The following is a 24,091-nucleotide window of genomic DNA, read 5'->3' on the forward strand; positions in this document are numbered from 1 at the left end:
ACTTTAGAAAAAACCACATACATACACAAACACACCCCCACACCCCCATATCTGAAGACTTTACCCTTCTACATATCTAGGAAATTCAACAGAATAAAAGACCATAGCTATGCTTCATGAATTCAGGCTAGTGAGGAGTCGGACAAAGGAGATGGGGGAGCTAGGAGGTTAGAAACATACCTAAGCATGAGATTCATCAGCTGAAGACCCTCGCCCTTCAGGAAGCGCTCACGATTGGAACTGAGCATTAGGCAGGAGCAAAGTGAATCAAACAGATTCTCCATCATCTCCTGCTCTTCAGCCGTGCTGGGATTGTGTCTTTTAAACACCTGTCAAGAAATGCCAGCAGAAAGCACAGGGCCATATGAGAATGTCTTTTCATCAGTCACCACCCTTCCAAAGCCTGCCTGTCACGATAACTTACAGTTGAGGAAACAGAAGCTTACCAAACAAAATTCTCACTGGTTTCCATTTTAGAGAAACTAGGCTTTCTATTCATACATATTTTAAAAAACAGATTATTAGTTCATCTAAAAAATCAAAACACTCAACTGACCACTGGGTTTATGAATGATTGACAGTTTCAGGCAGGCAGATGTTTTAACAAACCAAAACCAAAAAACAACAACACCTTTTTACCATGAAATATAACACAGATACAGAAAATTCCATAAAGGACATGTATAGCTCAATGAATAAAGTGAACACCATGAAACCATTATCTAGGTCAAAAAACAACTTTGCCAAGGGGCAAATCTTGGCTCAATATAAGGAAGAGTTTCCTATTAATCAAGGCTACTGAACTGCCTCATAGTTGGGGCTCCAAGTCATGGGAAGAGCTTTACAGCAGAAGTTTTTTTTTTGCCGGAGATGTATGGCATGTTAAGAAGAAAGCCTTTTAACAGTATATGCATACCCATACAGTCTACTACAAGAAGATCAATAATCTCACAGGAAAAGGACTAAGCATCTTCCCAGAACTGGAAACAGATTCACATTTCAAAGCTCTATTTTGGGGTGGAGGCCAAGCTACTCAGGCTGCTGGCACCAAGACGGAAGCTGTATGCAAACTGACATCTCAGACACTCCCAACATTCTTAAGATTTTATCCAAATGCTCTATTTTCAGTCCTGTTTTTAGAATAACACAGATGAGGTTTGTTAGAAGAAATCTTAACAGTATTTTCAGAATGCCAGCAGAATAACAGAATAAATTCAGAATACACTGAATTTAAATTTCTATAGTGAGAAAATGGCAGTTACCAATTTCTCATTCCAGCCTTCAGTGCCACGTCCTCCCCTGTGTTCCTCTGCGACCTCTATCCTACTGCCCTGGAACTTGTACTCCTTGAGCTTATCTGGATCCTAAAAGAATAGACTCCATTCTAGTGGCAGACTGAAGGGAAAAGAGGTGAATAATTTTGGGAGCGGGTCAAATAAAAATTTGGTATTCCTGGCTCAAGAACATACATTTACACTGGAAACACATCTCTTTTGGATTGACAATATGTAATATCGGAAGACAGAGAAAGTCCATACCTGATACACAGTGATATCTGGTCATAAACAGCAAATGACTAAGAAAAGGGGGCTAATGCTGTCCCTCCAATGTAACCTCAAACCTGCCAACATGCTCCATGTGGCTTGGATCACATGGCTTATTCCTTCCCACAATTTCCAGCTCCACCTCTCATTCAAAGCAGGCCATGTATCTTCATGGCAGACAGGAAGCATAAGAATTACTCACGGATAACTGCTGAAGAAGCACATCGATTCCATCCAGCTCCCCAAGCAATTCCCTGTTTTCTAAAAGAGGAAAAAAACACAGGAAGAAAAAAATGAAGCTAACTGTCAGATTTTACAGCCGTCTAACACTGATACATCAGCAAACAAAATCAATACAGCTTGACAGAGTACAAAAGCTGCACAGAGAGCAAGAGGGAGAGCAAGGGGATGCCAAAGGCAAGAAAGCTTGCTGTCATGATCTGAAACAAGCCTGACTCCTATCCTAACAGAATATCAATACTGAGAGGGTGCCTCACCATCATTGTCCTGGAGCAATATGGCCAGCACTTCACTGCAATACAGTTTGTTGGCATCGAAGGGCATCTTTGCCTATGGGGAAAGAGGAGAAATGAGAAAAATGTTAAGGGGTCTTACCTCCTTCCCTAGGACAAATGTTTCACAAGTACTAGGATCTGAGTTAGAGAGAAGAGAAGCAAAAGTTAGAAAGGGAATAGGCAGGTTACAGGTTAAAAAAAAAAAAAAAGTCCGCCTCTGCTCTCAAGATACCATAGACCAGACTATGGTTCTATATAGTAAAACCATAAATAGCAGATGGACACAATGGCTCTCATACCCCTAATGCCCAGGTATAGATGTCACTTTCTCTGTGAAGCCCTCCCAGATTCCCCATTTTGAATCGGGAGACTATGTGTGCCTTAGTATATAGTACATACTCAAATTTGAACTAGATGAATGATGCAGAGTTTCAAACTTTCAAGATTAAAACTCACCATGAAGCTTCACTTGCAAGTTATAATCATAAAATTAGGCTATAAATTAGTTGATATATCATCAGAGAAGTTGAAAAGAAAGCAATTTCTTGTTTAGATTTGCTGAATGTATTTAGAACAAAGTAGTTCCTTTTGGGTTTTTTTTAATGCTTAAAATTTAATTTGAAATCATAAACCTATCTGCTTATATGCCATAATCTGCCTACTATTTAAAAAGGAAACCACATTAAATATGCAAAAATGTGTTAATATTTTAACACCCAAATTACTACCCCCAATTCCTTCCCTGCTGCATGCTTTGCTGCTTGGAGTTTCAGAGGGGACACATCTACCGCAAACACTATCTTTCATGGCTACCCACATTGTTGCCGCAGCAGTGAGACTTAAATACCTCACCATTAACACTGCCCCTTGGATAAAGGTGTACAAAGAGGAACAAGCCTCACTGATGTGTTTTTATTTATGGTATCCATGATTCCATAAATAAAAATGATTCTTAAAATGCAGTAGCCTTTGCTACCTATCCAGGTTTTTGAAGTGACAAATAATTTTTATACCTGGAAGGACAGGGGAAATGTTTATCTTGGAACTAACACTTTCATCCACCATTTACAGTACTGTTTGGACACTGATTTTGTATTTAAGAAGGAAGAGTGGCGCCTAATCAAGCAACATCCAGCATCACTTCAGTTTTCTGTGCAAGTCTTCCTTGTCAAGCCTAAGTGCACCCCACAGGGTTTCAGGAAGTCGACCAGGTATGACCATCTTAGGTTAAAAGATCTGTAACTGTAAGGTCTTATAAGTGCTGACGACAAGGTATGCTCCCTGGGCAAGCTTGAAGCCTTGTTTCAAGAAATTCAGTCTAACAGCCAGGGCTCAAATGCAATCTGTGACATGTTTCACTTTAAGAAAAACAGTTTTGTAAAAATCAAAACACAAAGGTGAAAAGCCAAGGAACTGGGGCCTCTATCAGGTCCCAGGAGTTGCTAATAAAATTTTCACTCGAATTATTTAAGCTCCAAGTATCATTCTTACATTTTAAATGATTTAAGACACACCAACTTATTTATGCAGCTTTTCAAACAATACCAAGTGCTGGGGTTCTTGTTTGAAACAAGATACACCTCACTGAAAGAAGCCAAGACATCAGGCCTCTAAAGGAATAGCCTTTCTATAGTTCCAAGGCCTCTTGTCCTTTAAAAACTCCTATTTCCAAGTTAGCGGGGAGTTGTTCTCTTTCTTTAAGTACTTATAGGGCACCTACTATATGCAAAACACAGAATTCAGCACAACAGCAAACAGAGGTGCATTAGACACAAACTCTGTCCACTGTTGTGGCATTTTAAAACATTACACTGAATTAAAATCAATTTTATTAAGTAGTGCAGTCAAGTTCAAAAGAAAAAGAAGAACACAGATCTGGCATCAGACACACTTAAGGCTGAATCATGAGCATGCCACTGTCTGTGACAAAAAGTCTGTGGCTCCCAAACTATGTGCTGAGGTAACTGGCATGCCATACTGAATTCACTACAGGATATTTTAAATTTTCAAGGAAAATATGGTGACACTTGACACCTATTGAGCACTGCAACAACTACTAGCTCGAGGTACATTTCTTCTGATGACATCATATCTTTGAGGAGCTGGGTTTTGATAGTTGCTGTGATAAAAACAACGGTGTGAAACTCCATGTGAAATACAAATAAGGGTGGTGCGTTCAATCCGATTCCAAGGTCTGAGAAGTTGTGCAGTACCCAAAAGGCATACACATCCATTAGTAAGTAATTGCAGTATTTAAGAATGAAATAAAAATATTTTTTCCTTCATTTTATGTGTATTATTTTTTTAAATAGCGAATAAATTGTTAGGGCATAAATATACATTAAATTGTTTGGATACAACTACTTAATAAATGGGACTATTAGGTACTTTTTGGCATAGGGGTGCTGTAAAAACAAAATTACTGAGACACGAATCACACCATGACCTGATAATGGGAATCCATGACTCAGGCAACATTTCTTGGTCTCAGTTTCCTCATTTGTAAAATGGAAATAAAAAAATAACACTCCTTTGGAGAATTACTATGAGAATTAAATAAGGTGAAAGTACTTAACACACAGTAGGTACTGTAAGTTTTTCGGATGACCAGAATCAGAAATATCTGAGTTAGGATCTCAGCTCTAACACCAGCTCTGTGATCTTGGCCAAATTATTCTGCCTCTCTAACCCAATTTCTCTTATGTTAAATGAGAATAAATAATATCTTCCTCATGAGGTGGTTGTACTAAATGAATTGAACATAAAAGGTGCCCAAGAGTTGAGTTCCCATCTACTGAGAATAATTCCTGGTTCCCCCAGGGAATCTCCAGCTTTTGCTGTATGACACTACAAAGAGTTTCCAATTTACCCAAAGTAAATTTTTAAAAATCAGAATCATAACTTTGTTACTTTTTCCTTAAAATATAAGCCCTTTGATTGCAAAACTGGCATGTGGGAAGAATCTAATGAGGAAACCAAATTGATTCAGCCTGATAATTCCCCAACACTGAGCCCTGAAATGCTTCAGAACCCGAGAGTGCTGCCAGTTGGGAAGCAGCCTGGCAAGAGGTGGCGGCTTCAGAGGAACCCAGGCCCAACTCTCATTGGCTGTCCCGTGTTCCTTCCATGTGGGCCCGGAAAGGTGTTCCCCCTCTCTGGGATGCTCTCTTCACCTATACACTGGGGATATCGGCACCCTCTTGGCAGGGCTGTTTGTGAGGATTAGAAATAATGTATGTAAGGTATCTAGACCAGAATAACACTTTGCATGCAGTGGGCAGTCAATCATGAAACTCATAGTAGATGGGAAAAACTCAGTGATGATGATGATGATGATGATGATGACAACCAAATATTTTAATCTAGTAGAAAAGAAATAAAAAAAAAAAAAATTAGGCCAGGTGGGAAGGAGGGAGACTAATCTTTCATGTTTTGACAAAGACAAAACTTTCTAAGAAATTTTACTTTTGTTTAAATCTCTGCCACAGATTGAATAATACCAAACTGCCAAATTACAAAGACAATTAATCAAAATCAGGGGAAAGGAGACTTCATTTAGCGGGTATATAGTCTGTTGGATTTTGCAAAGTTAACCAGTGGGGCTTGGAGCTCGTAAGGCTGTCTCCTATCCAGGAGCCTGGTGATCCCAAATCTTTCAGCTGTCAGAGTAATTATAGAGTCATGCATAGATTTGAACTCAGCATGTACTAGCCTTGAATATAATTAAACATCACCTTTTGGGGAGCTGCTGCTTTTCTGGAAAGTACAAAACAATTATGCTATCACCCACAGCCAGAAGCTGCAGGTTATATCTGCAGCTCACCTCTGGTACCTGGAACACATGGGGCAGGTTCAGACATATCTACAGCCCTGTACAACTGTCAAAGCAGATTGTGCCCTGCAAAATCTTAACCTCTGGTCATCAGAGGCTAAGGACTTTAGCATCAACCAGTTGTACGTGTAGTATAACTTAGCCAATTCTCAGTTTATTAACTCTTTGCTAAAAGTTGCAACTGTTTCTTGAAGCATTGATTTAACTGGGAAACAAAAGAGAATCTTAATTTTTTTTTCTTTAGAAAAGAAAAATAAAACTTGGTTTTGGTGTTATTTTCAATAGTACATAATATAGCTGCATTCCCCATTAAAAAAATGAACTGTGATGCAATGTCTCTAATACTACCGTTATCTGCTTACCTGCTAATCCATTTAATGCAATCATCTGCAATGGGTTTTATCCTCATTAGAACAAATTAGTGAGGTTTCATTTGGTGGATGAAGAGATCCATGAATATCTCTATATAATACTAGGCTACAAGTACAAAAATGAGAAATCCAAGACTAAAATGCCTGTCATCAATGTGCCACTCACTCAAGAATTACTCAGAGATTACTGAAAAATATGGGATGATCAAATTGCAAGGTTTTATCAAGCAAGCTAGACATAAGCACTCTAGGATGCTGTTTCTCAGACTTTAGCTTCTATCAGAATCACCTGGACGGCATGTTAAAGGAGATTGCTGGGCTCTACCCCCAGCTTTGTAGATTCAGTAGGTCAGGGTAGACCGAAGAATTTGCATTTCTAACAAGTTGCCCAGTGATGCTCATGCTCCTGGCTGGGAAACACATTCTGAGAACAATTGGGAAGTAATATAAATATGATAGAAACCCAGTCCCTGTTCTTATGAAATTTAAGGATATTTGAAAAAAGAAAATGAGCACACATAATATTAAAGTCTGCCAGGTGATGGAATCATGTCTACTTTGCAGAAGAAGAAAAGGAAGAAGAAAAGGTGCTCCATGAGGGTGAGTGTACACAGTTACAGGTATACACTGGAACTCAGGCTAACTTCCGTAAGAGAACCATTAGGAAAAAAAATGAAGGGGCTGATTGTCAAAAAAGAAAGAGGACAATGTAGGCTGGGGGCAAAGCAATGCTATGGAAAGGGTACATGAAGAAAATTCTGGAGTCTTGAGTCTTTATCCTAGTTCTATCTCTCTAACTAGCTGTATGGGTTTGGGCAAGGCACTTAATATCTATAGGTCTCAATTATTAATTTTTTATCCACAACAGGACTTATAAATTTCCTTTCAGTTCTAAAAATGATGGAAGCTACATGGAAGAGTAGGGACTTAAGCTGTCTCGTGGAGGTCGTGTATAATTTAGAAATATAGAGGGAAGAAAGGAGTCAGTCATTCCTGGGGGAGGCAGAAGTATGAGCAAAGCCAGACACAGAGGTCAAAATAATTTTGACCTTTGCAGAGCAAGGAATAAGTAAAAAAGATATCTAAAAGGTAATAAGGCCAATGTTTCAAAATTGATAAATGTCAGACAGGGACAGGTTAAGAGGTCTTAAAAAGTAGGCAGAGAAGTTGGGATCCAACGTAGAGGGTATTAGCATTACCCTAGGTTCTTGAACAGGGAATGGCATAGTGAAGATGGAGTTTTAAATCACTTCGCAGAATAAAAATAGGTAACAAGATTCACATTTCTAGAGACCAGTGGATCTTAGTGAGGGCTGTACTTTAGAATTATATGCGGAACTTTTCTAAAATATACCAAAGACAGACTGAGACAGCAGGTCTGGACCAGAATCTGGGAGTCTGTACTTTTTAAAGTTCCACGGATGATCGTAATACAAATCCTCAGCTGAAACCTAGTGCTACATAGATCTGTAAAATTTAAAAGCATTATCACATTTGATCTTCACAGTAACCCTGTGAGACTGGAATGGCAAGGAATAGATCCCCATTTTTCAAAGGAGAAACAGAGGCCAGACAAGTTAAGGGACCATTGCCCACAGTTATACAGTTAATAAGGAAAAGTAAGCATTTGGGTCCAGCACTCAGTATGATTCACCATGACGTTGATGACAGTGAAGATTACATTATGATAAGCACTTTCCCAGACTATAAGAAATAAGGGCAAGGCATTGCTTTTAAAGACATGCCTTCTTGCTGACCTCACTCTTAAGCAGAACTTTCTTTCCATTAATGTTCTGGGCAGCACAGGCTTTTTCTAAGGACACTTGCTTACTAGTAAAATAACTAAATAGTATTTTAATGTTTAAATACCCCCCAAACCTTGAAAAACTGTTATAGAGACAGCAACATGGCTATTTATGCCCTGAGGATTACACAAATGCAGAGCCTATAAGGCAAGAGTTAATAGCTTCCTAGACTACCAAATGGGTCTCTTTATTACTATCATAAGGTAATGGAATCCAAGTCAAATTCAAACATCCAAAAGTCAATTTCCCTTCCTATGTTACCAATTCAAAATGAAAATAAATAAATAAATAAAAAGACTAGCAAGTTTCAGCACTTTTCTAAAGGCAGAGGTTTTTTATATTCTTACATTCTGGTTGAGCTTTAAGTCTCAAGGAACTGAGAAAAATTTGTCCTGACTTCACAGAGACAAAAACTGTTGTACTATTTTGTATATTTTAAGGCTGAGGCTACAACATGTGGCCACCCCACCAAACTCAGGTCCCTGACATCTATCCCAACCCCCAACTTGGTGTTCTACTTTCCTCTCCCCGACTCCTAGCTCCCAAAATGTCTCAAGGCTTTGAAGAACAAAAATGTGTTAATTTTTGTTTCTTTTAGTGTGCTTTCTACATAAACCTGTCTCTCTCTTTTTTCTTTTTTTGTTTTTAGAGACAGAGTCCTGCTCTGTTGCCCAGGCTGGAGTACAGTGGTGTGACCATAGCTCACTGTAGACTCAAACTCCTGAGCTCAAGCAAACCTGGAACCTCAGCCTCCCGAACAGCTGGAAGTACAGACACGCACCACCACACCTGGCTAATTTTTAAATGTTTTTTGTGAAGACACAATCTCGTAATGTTGACCAGTCTGATCTTGAACCCCTGGCCTCAAGTGATCCTCCTGCCACAGCATCCCAAAGTGCTGGGATTATAGGCATAAACCACCACATTCAGCCAAAAATGTGTTGAATACTGAGAAAAGAAGAAACAGAGTTTAGGGAGATGTAAAGGGAATTAAATGGGAAACAAGTCTAGTTCTAAAATCAAAGGACATCTAGACTCAAGAGAGGAGATCAAAAGGAAGTTGCAAGACGATGCATGAATTAACCATCTGCTGAGTGCAGGCAGGAAAGAAAGAAGGGGTGGAGTTTGAAGGAAGTTACAGTCCACTGAACTCTGCCAGGCAAATGTGCCCATACCCACCGCTGGTAATAGCTGGGCTGTGAGTATCCTCAAGTGTGTTATGTGACTTATGTTATAGATTCAATGGGAACAACACGTTAAATAAGTAGGACTGGGGAAGACCTAGAGTTTCAGAAACGGAGGGACTCACGGGGCATATGACAGTTATCTCAGACACAACCTTCTCTCCTAGCCCTGCCAGGACAGTAGAGGGCCTGGCACTCCCCTCTCTGGATCTCTGTGACACTCAAGCACAGCAAGGCCATAACTACTTAGAAAATCACTCTAGCAACAAACAAGTGCCTCCTTCTCACCAAAAAGTTGGCATCCTTGCCTGCCAGAGGACCATTTCAGAAGCACACAAGCAGTTCCAAACTGCTTCCTATCACACCTTTGGTTAAAACTATTCTGAGAGTTCCTACCCACCCTTTCCCTCATTCACTCTATGGGACAGCACTCACTATTAAAAAGACACTGAGAAAGACTATGCTAAGAAGGAAGGAGAATGAACAACAGAAATACGGACAAAGAATGTAAACATGAAGCTAAAAGAAATGAATACAAATGGCTAATAAATAACTAGAAGCCAATTTACTTCACTTGATTTTACAATTCCAAGATAAAATAATAACACCAGTTTCCACTAAGATTAACAAACCTGCAGGTCTGATAATTCTCAATGTTGTTAGAAGTAGAGGGAAATAGTCTCAAATCAGTGGGCAGCCTTTATGGAGGACAGTTTTGTAATACTTACCAAAAATGTTAATGTGCATATCCTTTGGCCTATCAATTCCACTTCTAGGAATTTATCATACTGATAAGCTGTACAGATAAGCCAAGACAAAGGTGTATGAAAGACTGTGGCATATGAGGATACAGTAGTCCTCCCTTATCTATGGGGGATACACTCCAGGAAAGCACAGAGAGTATGGAACCCTATATATACACCTTGTTTTTTCCTAAACATACATACCTACAATAAAATCTAATTTATAAATTAGTCACAGTAAAAGATTAACAATTAATAATAAAACAGAACAATTATAACAATATACTGCAATAAATGTTACGTGAATGTGGTCTCTTTATCTCTCAAAATATCTCATCGTACCGTACTTACCTATTTTTGGACTGTGGTTAACTGTGGATAACTGAAACCACAGAAAGCAAAAGCACAGATAAGAGGGACTACTATATTCATTGCAGCAATGTTTATAACAGTAAAAAACTTATATAAACAGGAGGATAGTTAAATTAATTTTGGTACCTCTGTACAATGGAATACTAGGTTACTAATAGTTCAGTGAAAAAGCCAACTTGCATAAAACATTATTCTGTTTGTGAAACACACATACTCTTTCTTACACATGCACAGAAGGTTTCTGGGAGAATAGATATTAATATAATATTGTTAACAGTGCTGTCTCTGAGAAGGAGAACAAGAAGGGATCAGTAGAGGGGAACTTTTACTTTCAGTTTTATACTTTCTGTGTCACATGAATTTGTTTGTATGTACACACGTTTGTATTTTCAGATGTACCAAAAGCTATTTTTAAAGCCTCTTCTTCTTCTTCTTTTTTTTTTAATTGAATTTAATTTTTTTTTTGGAGACAGGACCTTACACTGTAGCCAGGCTGGAGTGCAGCACTGCAATTACAGCTCATCATAACCTCCAACTCCTGGGCTCAAGTGATCTCCTGCCTCAGCCTCCAGAGTAGCTGGGACTATGGGCATGTACCATCACACCTGGCTAATTTTTTTAATTTTTTGTAGAGACGGGGTCTCGCTTATGTAGCCCAGACTGGTCTCAAAACTCCTGGCCTCAAGTGATCCTCCCACCTTGGCCTCCCAAAGTGCTGGGATTACAGGCATGAGCCACTGTGCCTGGCCTAAAGCCTCCTCTTTTAAAACAAGCAAAAAAAGAGAAGAAAGAGGCAAGAGGTAACAGAAGCTTCCCAAACTAGTTCATATGGCATGGTCTAACAGTCTATACCAATAACCCAGCATCAACCATGCCCAGAGCAAAGAGAGATTTGAGCTGCAGTCCCACAAAGCCAAACTCACCTTCAGCCTCTTCAACAGCCACTGCAGAAGACCCTGCTGGGCACCGTCTGTACACATCTCAGGCCGGAACTCAGCCATGTTTTCTATGATAGCTGAAGGGAGACAGACACCAGTCATTTGGGAGGGCAACTTTGTTTCCATCTGCAACAAGCTTGCTTCTCATGACAGGCATTTTATTCCTCTTCCCACTTCTCTGTATTCCTCCCAGCCAGATGCTGTGTTGTCATTTTCAGATTAACCAGGGAGTTGCTGTGGTTTTTTTTCTTCAAGTTATATTACAAGTAAAAGTCATAACTGAAAATGATGAAATTCACAAAAGGGATAAGTGGTAGATTTTCTGTGCTAATAGGGAACAACACTAGAGCAGAACACACAAAAGGGTGCACCTACAACTCACTAATTCCCTATCGTACCGGAGCCCCAGAAACCTGTAACCAAAAAGACATGGAGGTAGGCAGAAGCCTTAGGAAAAAATCAGGGGAGGATAAATTCAGAATCTCTTCCTTCCCTGGTCCATTTTCAGTTCTCTTTCTCTGAATCATGTGGAAACAAGGATATTACAAGGGAGGCAAGATCCTCTTAATTGAACAAAATAATGTGCACAGAGGGGAAAGGCCATGCTGGCAGAGGTAAGTGCCAGGTATTAGAAAGCAAATATAATTGGTCCTGCTATTGCCTACAGTAGCCAAAGTGTTGCTTAACAGAAAAATTAAAAATTAGAAGACAAAAAACAGGTTATTGCATGACTATGATATTAAAAAGGAGACTTTTTTTTTTTTTTTAAATCAGCTAAAGTCCTTAATACATCAAAAGCTTTCATTTCCTTCAGGCCCCCTCCCACTCCACACCCTGGAATATGTTACTGTCATAAAGCAGATATAGTTCTGTGTTCCCTAAGCACGATGCCCAAACACACTGGGTGTGAATTTTAGAAAAAGGGCTGAAGAAATCATCACATCTCCCCTCTTCTTCCTCACTCCTTTGCCCATGTCAGCCTCACGACGGCAAATTAAAGGATGACTGGGCAGCGGAAGCACAAAGCCATGGCAGCAGAATGGCAATGAGACCCTGAGAGGTAAAGATGATTATGATGCTCTCAGTTACTTTCTCACATCTTCTAAGAAGATTAATTCATTCATTTTAATCTCCTATGTCTTTATCTTATCCTTCTGCTTACAGTTTAGGTGGCTTCCTATTGTCCACTATAACAAAATCCAAACTTCTTGCCATGGGTTCCAAGGTCTTCCATGATCTTGACCAACTTACTCTTCCAGTCTCATCTCCTAACACTCCCACCTGCCACGGTCATAGACATTTCTAATCTTTCCCCAAAGTCCACACCCATACATGATTTTACAAATGATACTCCCCTGGCCTTTTCCCACTCCTCCACCCGACAAAATGCACCTATCTTCATATTCAGCCCCAGTGGGCTACCTGCGCCTATCCAGCAATGTAGAGACCCTTCCTCTTCACTCCCACAGTGCTTTTCGCTGACTCCTATTATACCACGTGTCACCCTGTATTGTCTTTCCTTTCTGTTCAAGCCTTTCCCAACAGTCTGCCCGTAAGGAGCAGAACCATGCCTAATTCATCATAATCTACCTCAGCCCAGCACAGTGTCTGACAGACACCAGGCACTCGATAAAGGCGAGGGGGATGAGTCTCCTGAGCTGTTAGTAGCTGACCAAGCCGACACTAGACAGATCTCTGTACACTGCCAGGCTGGCCCTTCTTCCATTATATCAGGCCTTTTTTTATTAATAGTCAGGTAACACTTTTGATAAGCTTTTTTTTGAGACAAGAGTCTCTCTCTGTTGCTCCAGGTTGAGCACAGTGGCGTCATTATAGCTCACTGCAACCTCTAATTCCTGGGGTCAAGCGATCCTCCTGCCTCAGCCTCCCAAGCAGCTGGGACTACAGGTGTACGCCAAGGCACTCAGTGACTATTTCTATTTTTAGTAGAGACGGGGTTTCACTCTTGCTCAGGCTGGTCTCAAATCCCTGAGCTCAAGCAATCCTCTCGCCTCAGCCTCCCAGAGTGCTAGGATTACAGGCGTGAGCCACCAAGCCTGGCCTCCATAAGCTTTTGATTCTGCGAAATCCAGCGTTACACTAACAAACAGCAATGCCAAATCCTGGCTCTAGACGACAGCCAACCCCCAAATTACAGAGTGCTGTGGTCTCTCCTCTTACCCGCTAGGTGCCTGTCTTCCCCCTTCTTTATGATAATACTCACTGAAGAGAATCTAGAACTATAAGAGAAATCTGTGGTAAACACAAAGGAGCTGAGAGAAAATCTAATCTCATCAAAGTTTCTGCTTCTGCTGGGCCTCATTCATTCCTCAAGCTGTGCTTATAGATATGTCACTTCTGGTTTCTTAAGACAGTAACCAATGATAAAGACGACTACCCTGAAGCACAATTTTAAATAGGCTATTGGTTCGGCAACTTTGCAAAGGGAAAGACTGGGGAGATTCGAGGAGGAGAAGGAAGAGAAGAAATACTACAGAGAAATCCACTTAAATGAACATATAATGTAGGGGCAGCCAAGTTAGTAGCAATATTTCAACCCACAGTTTACACAGCAATCTATACATAAGAAGAAAAAGAAACACTCTTTTACAGATAAAATGTCCTATAAAGGTACACAGTGGTCTGAAAGTTTGTAGTTCCACTGAAGTTAATTGAAATGATTAAAAATGTTTAAATATATACTTTCCAAAGCAAAAAAAAACAAAACAAAACCACCCTTCATAGATTTTTGTCCTAAATTGTGGAGGCAAAGGCCTACTTACTAACAGGAGCCAGTAGCTCGTATCTATTAAGGTTACCTACTTAGTGGACTTCTGTTTTTATTACTAGCAAGCCAAACTAAAGCTGCTGTTTTATGAAATTTACACAAAGGTCTTCATTTCTGAAAAGGCAGTTTGGGAGCACGAGGAAGGAAAACACTCCTGCTGTTGACTCTCCTATGAAGGAGGGAGGGAAATGAGCACCAAGCCCCAAAACCAACAGAAGGAAACTCAGGCAATGGCGGCAGGCGCCTTCCCCTCACCCAGAGTATTATGGACGCCGTCTGCCTCCTCCTTCACAGACTCATCCAGGCGCTCCAGATTCTGCACCAGCAGTGCTACCACCTGCCCATCCACCTGCAGGAACAGGGAAGCAAAAGGAGAGAGGATGCATGTCACAAACAGTCCCCAAAATGTTCCCATTCCCATGCTCACGTCTGTATTTGGATGAATAAAGGAAATAAATAATCAGCAATTTATGGTTTAAAATGTGCTCTCCCACCCCATTCTCTCTTTTGAGTCTTAAAGTGGCCCCTGAGGGAAGAAAAGGGGAGGCATCATTATCCTTAACTTAAGATGAGTAAACTGAAGCTTAAGGAGACAAAGTGAAATTCAAGGTTAAAAAGTTAATGAGTGACAGTTCAGCTGGCACTTGGACATAGACCATATGAAACCAAGTCTGGTGCTCTTCCTCCTTCTCTGTGGCACTTAAACACCTTACAAGAATGCCATTTTAAGTCAGGTCAACAGTTCCTTCAAGCCAAAACACATTTCTAGACCACAGCACCAGGAGATGTTTACTTGGACTGTTTACTAGGCGCATTTCACACTGACCTCAAAATTTTGGGTTAAACTCAAAACATTCCTAACTTTCCATGTTAAGCCTTTATGAGACTATTACTTATGAAAAAGTTCTAGTTCCCACTTAAAAAGACTATATTAACATAATAAAATACTTCATATCTGTATTACATTTAATGCATAAGACATATTATATTTCTCATTTAATTTGATTCACACACTCTTGAGATAGATAGGAAACTTTCAGTAGCCACATCATACAGCTGATATTCAAGAGGTTAGTGACTTAGCCAAGACCACACAGCTACTGAGCAGTAGCAGCAAAGGCAAAAACCAGGCTTCCTTCTTCTTAGGTGAAATAACATTTTCACTACTTCATGCTACCTTCTGTGCACAATTTGTATTTTGGGAGACTGCCCTTAGGTAACCCTGAGGCACACGGGAGAGGATAACTAAGCAAATACCTAATTTTCTATTATCAAGAAGTGATTGTCCATCTGGTAACACATTCCTAAGCAGACAGCCAACAAGCAAACCTGTATCTGAAGTTAAGGTCTACTGCATAATTGTGGTGTTATCCTCCCTCTCCGTGTCTCAGTTTCCTCATTTATGAAATGGGGATAAATTATAAAGATTAAATGAAAACATGTGACATCTCTTACCTTGGGTCTGGTTCATTCGTGGTAGCTGCTCAAAGAATCATGTAGAGAGTCTGCATCTAGCCCTTTACCCCTTTTGATACCTGATTATTCACTGTTCATATCTCCCACTGCCTAAGAAAAAGCCAAGTTCCTTGAAGGCAGGCACCTCACCTCATGCAACTTGGTATACCCTTTAAAGTCTCATACAAATGCTATATATAGCAGATATTCAGTAAATTTTGCTAAATTTAAATAACCTGACGGAACACTTACTTTGTGCACTGCAATTGGCTTATTATATATACTGCCCCATTTATCTTCATGTAATCCTCACTTTTATAGGTGAGAAAACAAAGGCTCAGAGAAATTAACTAGCCTGACCAAAGTCTCAAAGCTGGTAACATAAGCGACCAACTTCCAAACTTTACTTTTTTTGGTTAGAGATGGGGTCTTGCTCTGTTGCCCAGGCTGGAGTGCAGTAGTGCGTGATCATAGCTCACTGCAACCTTGACTTCCTGGGCTCAAGCAATCCTCCCACCTCAGCCTCTTGAGTAGATAGGACTACAGGCACACACCATAACGACTGGGTAATTTTTTATTTTTTGTAGAGATGAGGTCTTGCTGTGTTGCCCAGGCTGGTCTCGAACTCCTGGCCTCAAGCAATCCCCTTGCCCCAGCCTCCTAAGGTGCTGTGATTATAGGTATGAGCCACCATGCTCCACCCCAAACTCTATTTCTCTCCATAATGCTTTATTACTTCAGTGAGGGGAGAGAAAGGAGAGAGAAGGAAAGATCTCATTCAACTGACACTTCCTGAGCACTTATGTGTGAGGCACTCTACAGATACAACTCAAACTGAGCCAGAGGATGGAAGTGATGGCAAGAGAGACCAATCTTGAAATACTGATCTTTAATCTCTCCGAGTGAGATTTAAGGGAAATATTTGGATAAGTGGAAAAGCTGAAATTATTAACTGATTTGCAATACCTGAATCACAAATGATTTAGATTTTTCAGGCTCCCTTTTATGCCCTGGTGTGGGAAATAATGAGGGGCTAATATTTGAGGGGATACTGAGGTCAGAATTGAGAGCACCTGTAAGTGCAAGAAAGAACTGCTTTTCCCTCTTATGCCGGGAGATGTACAATCTTGTTCTCAAATCTACAGCCAGCAAAAGCGTCACTAAAGAAATCCACTGTAATGTTTTCCTTAATTAATTAGACAATTTGGGTGAGAGAAAACAGACAAACATCTGGGGGAAAAATATGAACCATGTCACAGTATGTTTTTCCCTAAATCACCCTGATTGAGTTATAATCTCCCTGAATCCTAAAGCGGCAGACACTGCAACTCCACTGGGTATCACACTGCTCGTCAGTTCTGCGAACTGCTTCACCAGTTTCAATTGCTTATTGCTGCTTTATCTGCATTATTTTTTTTCCCCTCTTCCTTGATTCTTAGTTATGTTTCCCATCTCTGCTGTCTGGAGAGTGGTGGGGGCAGCGGCAGTGAGCAACGCGCTTAAATCCTGGAGCTGAATGGTAATGGATAATGGGTGTCTGGCTGGAGGAAAATCTTTTTTCTTGCTATGGAAATCTAACTTCTAACAGGCAGTCTTTTTAAGCTTGCAAAGTGTGAAACTTTATGTTTAGCTGGGTTAAACGTGATTTTATCTGATTGCAGGAAGGCCAAAAGCAGTCAAAATACATTTAACTCAGAAAACCCTTGGAAAAATATTTATATTATGCATAGCTCTGACATCGTTTAGTAAGAAGTAAAAATTAGCATTCTGTCCCACTGCCTCTAACCCCTTGGGTCTACCTTCAATTTTTTGGACCTGTGATGAAGTCTGAAACTAAAAACAAATTCTGCTTAAGGATTAAACCATCAGTGAGAGCAGCAACCCTGGCCTTGGAAATCAGGACTGTCTTAGGCCTGATGCCTTCTGATAAGTCACTGGTTATTTCTGCTTATTAGCAGGCCTCCCAAACAATATTCCAGCAGGTCCTACTGAGATAAAGTTCAAGGGCATGATCAGACATCTTTTTCCACTTGACCAAGGAGGATGGATATAAGAGAAGAAAAGGAAATAAAAAAGACAGACAAGAGGGTTTGAAGGAGGATTCTTTTTCTATCTGGTACAATCTGCCAATAAGCTTTCTCAAGAGTTAGAATGGAGTTTTTCTACCTACTAGGAGTTTCAGAAATTTCATATGTAAAAAACAAAAATAACCGCCCCCCATCCATTGAATCCTGATCAAACAAGTTTTGAGGATACATATGGTAATATGATCATAATGCAAAGCTCAGGCCTGCTGCAGCCAACCTAGTAATTTTTTAGCTTCCACTCTTGCCCTTCCAATCCATTATCTACACAGCTGCCAGAGTGGTCTGTTTAAAACATTTGGTCAGACTATGCTACCACTTCCCTGCTTACACTCCTGCAGTTACTCTCTTGACACTGGCAACTCCACCGAAACTTCTTATCAAGGCCTACAGAGCCCAGCACGGTCTGGCCCTGACTCTACTCTCTGCCCTCCCCCCAGTTGTACTCTAACAGGACTGGCCCTTTCTCTGCTCTTTCTCTGTTCCTTGACTATGTCAAGCTCAGCCTTGCCTTATTGCCCTTGTCCTATCTTGCTCTTGATCATCCTGAATGGCTGGTTTCTTCTTGTCATCCAGAACTCAGGCCTTGCCCAAATATTTAATCTTACCTGATTTCCCAGCCACTCTACATCACATCAACTCTATTTTAAATCTCTAGGTAACAGAGAATCACTATCTGATAGTTTTCTTGTTTACTGTTTCTCCCTACATCAGAATATGAGTTCCACAAAAGCAGAGGCTCTGTCAGTCGTGCTCACAGCTATAGACCAGGTTCCCAGAATCATGAACATACCAAGCACTCAATAAACATTTACTGATAGAATAAACGAAAGAATTTTGCTTAGGAACAAATACAGATGAAGGCAAGAACGTTAATGGAAATGGAAACAAGGGATAGGATCCAGAAATTTACACAGCAAGTACCCTTACAGCAACATAAAACCTGCCAACCTCAGCCTCACCTGAGCAGCACAAATACATTGCCGACCACGTCTAAGCCTAACCAATATGGGACTTCAAAGTTTAACATTTAAGTAGGGTTAATTGAGGGCAAGAATGCATATGGCGGGCATTCGCTCAGCTCTCTACATCAAAGGCACTTCTGTGAAACTCTTTATAGCAAATCATGGCTCCTGGCCACTCTGGTCAGCTTCATGACCCAGTGACACATCCACCTCCTCTGGTTGTGACACCTCCATACACTCTTGTACTAAAGCCTCCCTTCCGAAGCCATCGCCAACACCTGCAGCTCTGCAGCCCTTCCAGATAATTCCCCGACAGACGTGATGGCTCCCCCCTCTTCATTTCCATGGAAGCTTGCCTCACAGCTGTTCTCAACATTCTGCCTTGTATTAGCAGTACTTATCTCTTCCTTTTTAAAACTAAACCTCTATCCTTGCATGTCTTATTTAGGCCAACACCATCCATATGTGGGGTTTTTTTGTTTTTCTTTTTTTTTTAGTATGTGTTCAAAATTATTTTGCAACATTTTTTGAACTGAAAAAATGTTGAACTCAACATTCACAAACATCTCACTGTGTGCAGATGATACATATGATTTTAACTTGACATTTAATAAGCCTTTAATATCTGCTAGGCATAATATCTTTACAATGATAATGGCCAATATTTATTGGGTGTTTACTGTGCCAGACTATTCTAAAAACTCATTAAGTATCTCACTTTTTCCTCATTTCCGTACTGTGTGACAGGTACTATTGTCATCTCCATTTTACAGAAGAAGAAACAGTATGGAGAGACCAGTAACTTTCCTAGGGACACACAGTTGGTAAGGACAGAGCCACCAGTCTGACCACTCCCCTGGCGGGGATCACAACTTAGGAAAGAAAAACTTATAAAGAGATGCCTATAATCCAAGTGACAAGTGCCAGGAAGTACAAAGTGCTCAGGGAACACAAATTCTGCTGAGGTGAAGAGTCTCAAAAATACTCAAATGAGAAATACGGTTTAAGTTAGGCTTTAAAGGACAAGGAGTATTCCAGGTAGCCCCAGAGAAGCAAGGCATGCCCAGCTGAAGGCAGAGCGTGAGCAGGGGCCTGGGACTACCAAGCATATGGCAAGTTTTGGGACTAGTAAGTAGAAAAATCACTGCAATCTAATCACTATTCTCAAGGAGTCCACAGTCGTCTTTGGAGAGGTAAGCCAGAGAATTGCCAACAAAGCAATATACCCTCATGTTTACTACTCTTCAGAAAAGAGTCCATTTTCTAGGCTACCAAATCAACTTGGTACAAAGCACAAAGACTCACCTTTTACGTAAGTAACAATAGTGGATATGAACAAAATTTGAAAACCCCCAAGATCCCTGAGAATACCAGGACAGCACTCCTTCCCCACAAATGTGCTATTCTATTGCTCAGGACCTCCAACTGGGAAAAAGACCAAAGCAATAACTGCAAACTGCACACCACAATAAATTCTGCCACATGCCCTCTAGCCTCTGCTCATGCAATTCCAGGCCTCTGATATTGGCCCCAAATTAAAACTACAAAGACAACTCAACCCTTGTAATATGAGAATACTTATAAAACTTCTTCCCAAATGCAGCATAAGGCCAGAAAAAGATAAATGGAAGACCACCCGCCAGTTCTGCTCTCTGGTATTTACTAATGGCTTCTGACTGGTTGCAGACAAGCAAATAATATATTGGAATCCAGGAATGTTCAATGTTTGTGATTCACACCAGCCCCACCAGGATAAAGCTATAAGAGTCAAATCTTAAAATAAGATAATAATAAAAACCTAAACAAAACAAACGGAAAACCCTGTACAGCAGCTACCTAATGGCTCCCCGGACTGAGGACGAACAGTTTCTTTCCAAATAAACAATAAAATCTGCAAGACCCAGCTTTTGTTGGTGGGCTTGGCAACACAGAAAACACAAAGAGCTTTTGTGTGAATTGCTGTTTCTGAGTACGTTTTACATGCAGCAGCTAGGCTAGCTGTTCCTCTCTCATCTTTTCTATTCACACAGGCAAAGGACGGTAATTAAAATCAGCCCAGGGACCGGGCAAGAAGGCTCATACAGGGCCACTGTAATTAACCTCTGGAAGGTAGATTGCACAAATGACACTGTGGGGACACAGTGCAGGAGCAAGTGCCACAGCCTTTCTCCAGATGATCATCAAAACAAAAGGACACCCCAACATCATCCTTTTCTTTCTGCACAATGGTTCAAAGGAAAAATAAAGGCCCTGAATTCTACAAAAGTGGCAGTGTGCTCCAGGAAGGAGCTTAAAAGAAAAGTAGCCACAGAAATTTTCATCATACTCAGTCACAAATGGCCCTGCTGGACTCCAGCCTCACTCTCTGTAAGAAACAGTTCATATACAGTGGGTTCACAACCCCTTCATTCACACCAAATGCCAGCAGTGAACATGTCACACAGGAAATTTCTAGTGTTGAAAACATTAAGAGAAAGGATGAGGAGGGGGTGGGCAGCGTAGCAGTGGGGTTTCAGAATCATTTGGGGCCCCAGTCCCAGCCATTCTGATTCAGTAAGTCTTAGGTAGGGCCAGAAAGCAGCCTACCAAGCAGCCCAGGTGCTTCTAATACAAGTGGCTGCAGTATTTTTGCAGTTTATCTTTGATAAACTCTGCAACCTGGATCAAAACCAGTACTTACTAACATTCTTACCAGAGAGAAAAGAGAAGACAATAAAAGGGAAAGAAAACCAGCAGAGGCCTGAGGAGAGAGATAGCTTAGCAGGTGAACAGGTGGTATCAGGGTAAGAAGTTGGACTAGACCCACTTCTGCCCCTGGCCAGCTGTGATGCTTTTTCAGCTTTGTTGCTCTCTCTGATCACCAGTGAGTGAGGGAAGCTGGTGTGGTAGGAACAGAATTGTGGTGGGAATTGGAACATGCAGGCTCTTATCTCAGCTGTCACAGGACTGGCTGAGTGACCCAGGAGAAGGCTTCACTTCTGCATCTAAGTTTCCTTACTAATAAGGTGATTAGACTAGATGGGACCTGGCCAACAGGCTTCACCTCCTTTGGATTGGCTGCTGCCTGCAATAATAGCTGAGGGAGATTCTGAGGCCTTTCCTAAGCTCCACAAAAAGGAATACAGAAATCAAGTGGCCCTGTCTTCTACAGGCAAGGGATGTAACTCTGGCCTAGATGTTCTCGTTTTTAGCATTCTCCAATTCCTCTCTGATGGTCTATCTGTAAAATAAGTAATAACAACACCTGTCCTCACTGGCACTTGGGATTATAACCCAGAAGAGAAAACAAGTATGTGTGAAAGCTCTTTGGAAAAAGATCAGTAACAACAAAACAGACAGGGAAAGGGGAAGAGAACAAGAACATGGAGTCAGAGAGAACACAAGTTCAAATCCCAGGTATGTGACTATGGGCAAGTTGTTTTACCTCTCTGAGCCTCAGCTTCATAGCTGTAAATGGGAATAACAGTAGCAACAAGTAGACAGGACAGGAAAAGAGAACAAGAAACATGGTGGTGGCTGGGTGTGGTGGTTCACGCCTATAATCTAGCACTTTGGGAGGCTGAGGCAAGAGGATCGCTTGAGGCCAAGAGTTTGAAACCAGCCTGGGCAATAGCAAGACCCCGTCTTTACAAAAAATGAAAGAAAGAAAGAAAGAAAGAAAGATCAATCATGGTGGTCATGCCAATGCCTTACACAAATCTGCAAAGACCCAAAAGAATGTGCACTTACCAGAGCATCGATAAGTACTTCTGCTCCCTCTTCACTCTCATGGAGGGTGTCAATATCTGTTAATTCCTGAAGCAAATCAACCACAGCTATGGACACATGTGAAAAATGTTAAGGGTATCACGTACACGCTGAAATCCTACCAACATTTTGTTAAAATCTTTGGTTCCCTTCCGCTTCCTCATCATCAATTGCTTTATTGTCATTTACCTTTCAGAGACTCTGGTTTTATTAACATCTCTTCAAGAAGGTTCCACCCACAGTGCGTATTCAATAAATGTTGTTAAATCACTCACTCAGTCTCTTTCCTTATGCTGCCTTCCTGGCAACTGACTCCATAGGTTCACTACATTTTCACAGATTTCAAAACTTTAAATAAATCACTGAGGAGGTTGCTTTTCCAGTGAGAAATAGGCCAACACCCTCAACGTTATCTTATAATTTAAATTCTTGGAACTCAGTGCAATCTTTACTACCTTGTACAGTTCACCTTCAAAGGCAGTAATGATTTCTGAGAGAAGGTAGCTGATGTTCATCAAGGAGTCTTCAGAGATCAGGGCATGACAAAATTGGTTGAAAATGTAGAGGGAAAGAGTGACATGGAAGTGGGCTAGGCCCCACCAACCTCCACCCCTTCCAATGCCACACCGCTCTGAACATGAAAGGAAGGCAAATGGTGAGAATGAAACACTAAGCAAAAATAGAAGAGGGAGAAGAGGGAAAAGAGACATAAAATAAAAAATCATACACCACAGGCCATAGCCAACATGTCACAAATGAGGAATACAGACAACATGACCTGCAGATTCCTAAAAAGGAACAATCAAATCGAGCTGAGAAATTAGGAATGACTTGCCAGAAGAATGGTCAGAAAACAGGCAACTAAAAAGATGAGGACAGGTAGACTAGAAAGGAAAACCACAGCGATAAAAGCAGAGAGACTGGAAAGTACAAAGGCATCTGATAAGGAGAGGAAAGAGGACTGGAAGATGGGAAGGACGGGGAGGAGAGAGAAAATTGTAACTATATGAAGAAAATAATATTTTGAAAACAAAATGTTAACACTTCTCCCTCATCCAAGAAACTCCCATATTTATTCTCTCGGAAAGTTCTTACATATGAGATAAAAAATCCTATAATCCATTCACATGCTTATTTGATACTCATGGTAACATTTCATCTATCATCCATCCATCCACCTATCCATCCATCTGCTGCAGAGTCAGATGTCTATAGGACAAGGAGCTGAGTCAGGCACGCATCAAGTAGTACTAGCATTACATCTCTTGCACAGTACCATGCATGACTGAATACTTATTAACTAGTATGTGATGATTATTAATTAAACAACAGTCATAAAAGACAAGTGGGGTACACCTGAAAGAGCAACAGATGAAGAGTCAGAGCAAGCTTGAGGACAGGAGTCATGTCATATTCACCTTTGCTTCACATCTTTAGTGAGGCAAATGGTCCCAAAATTATCACTAGCCATGTAATCTTGTACAAGCCCCTTTATTTCTTTACGTTTAATTTCCTAATCTGTAAAATTGGGATAATAGTCTCTGCCCAGCCTATCTCACTGAGTAGTTATAAGGAATAAATGAGGTCAGGTAAGACTAAGTAAGTTAAAATAATCAGAAAACATGAAAGCACTATAATGCAGATTCTTAGTCAAGTCTTCCCACAGAACACACCCAAAGTCTTCACTATTGCCTTCATTTTTTCAAAAGCCTCTAAAATCTAAAATGTAAGCTAATAATTGCCTGGTC

At 40.7% G+C, this 24,091-nt stretch overlaps 1 protein-coding gene across 1 annotated transcript in view; it reads right to left on the reverse strand.

The window, feature by feature from the left end:
• CTNNBL1 (catenin beta like 1) overlaps nucleotides 1-24,091 on the reverse strand; it is a 164,916-nt gene that overhangs the window by 89,561 nt on the left and 51,264 nt on the right. Inside the window, exons 5-10 of the mRNA XM_069495478.1 lie at nucleotides 22,326-22,423; nucleotides 14,348-14,441; nucleotides 11,290-11,381; nucleotides 2,042-2,114; nucleotides 1,747-1,805; nucleotides 181-329 (exon numbers count right to left, since the gene is read on the reverse strand). Of these exons, the coding sequence (XP_069351579.1) occupies nucleotides 181-329; nucleotides 1,747-1,805; nucleotides 2,042-2,114; nucleotides 11,290-11,381; nucleotides 14,348-14,441; nucleotides 22,326-22,423 (565 nt within the window). The remainder of the gene's footprint in view (nucleotides 1-180; nucleotides 330-1,746; nucleotides 1,806-2,041; nucleotides 2,115-11,289; nucleotides 11,382-14,347; nucleotides 14,442-22,325; nucleotides 22,424-24,091) is intronic.

Source organism: Eulemur rufifrons, chromosome 20 (assembly GCF_041146395.1).
Source record: "Eulemur rufifrons isolate Redbay chromosome 20, OSU_ERuf_1, whole genome shotgun sequence".
Lineage (NCBI taxonomy): Eukaryota > Metazoa > Chordata > Mammalia > Primates > Lemuridae > Eulemur > Eulemur rufifrons.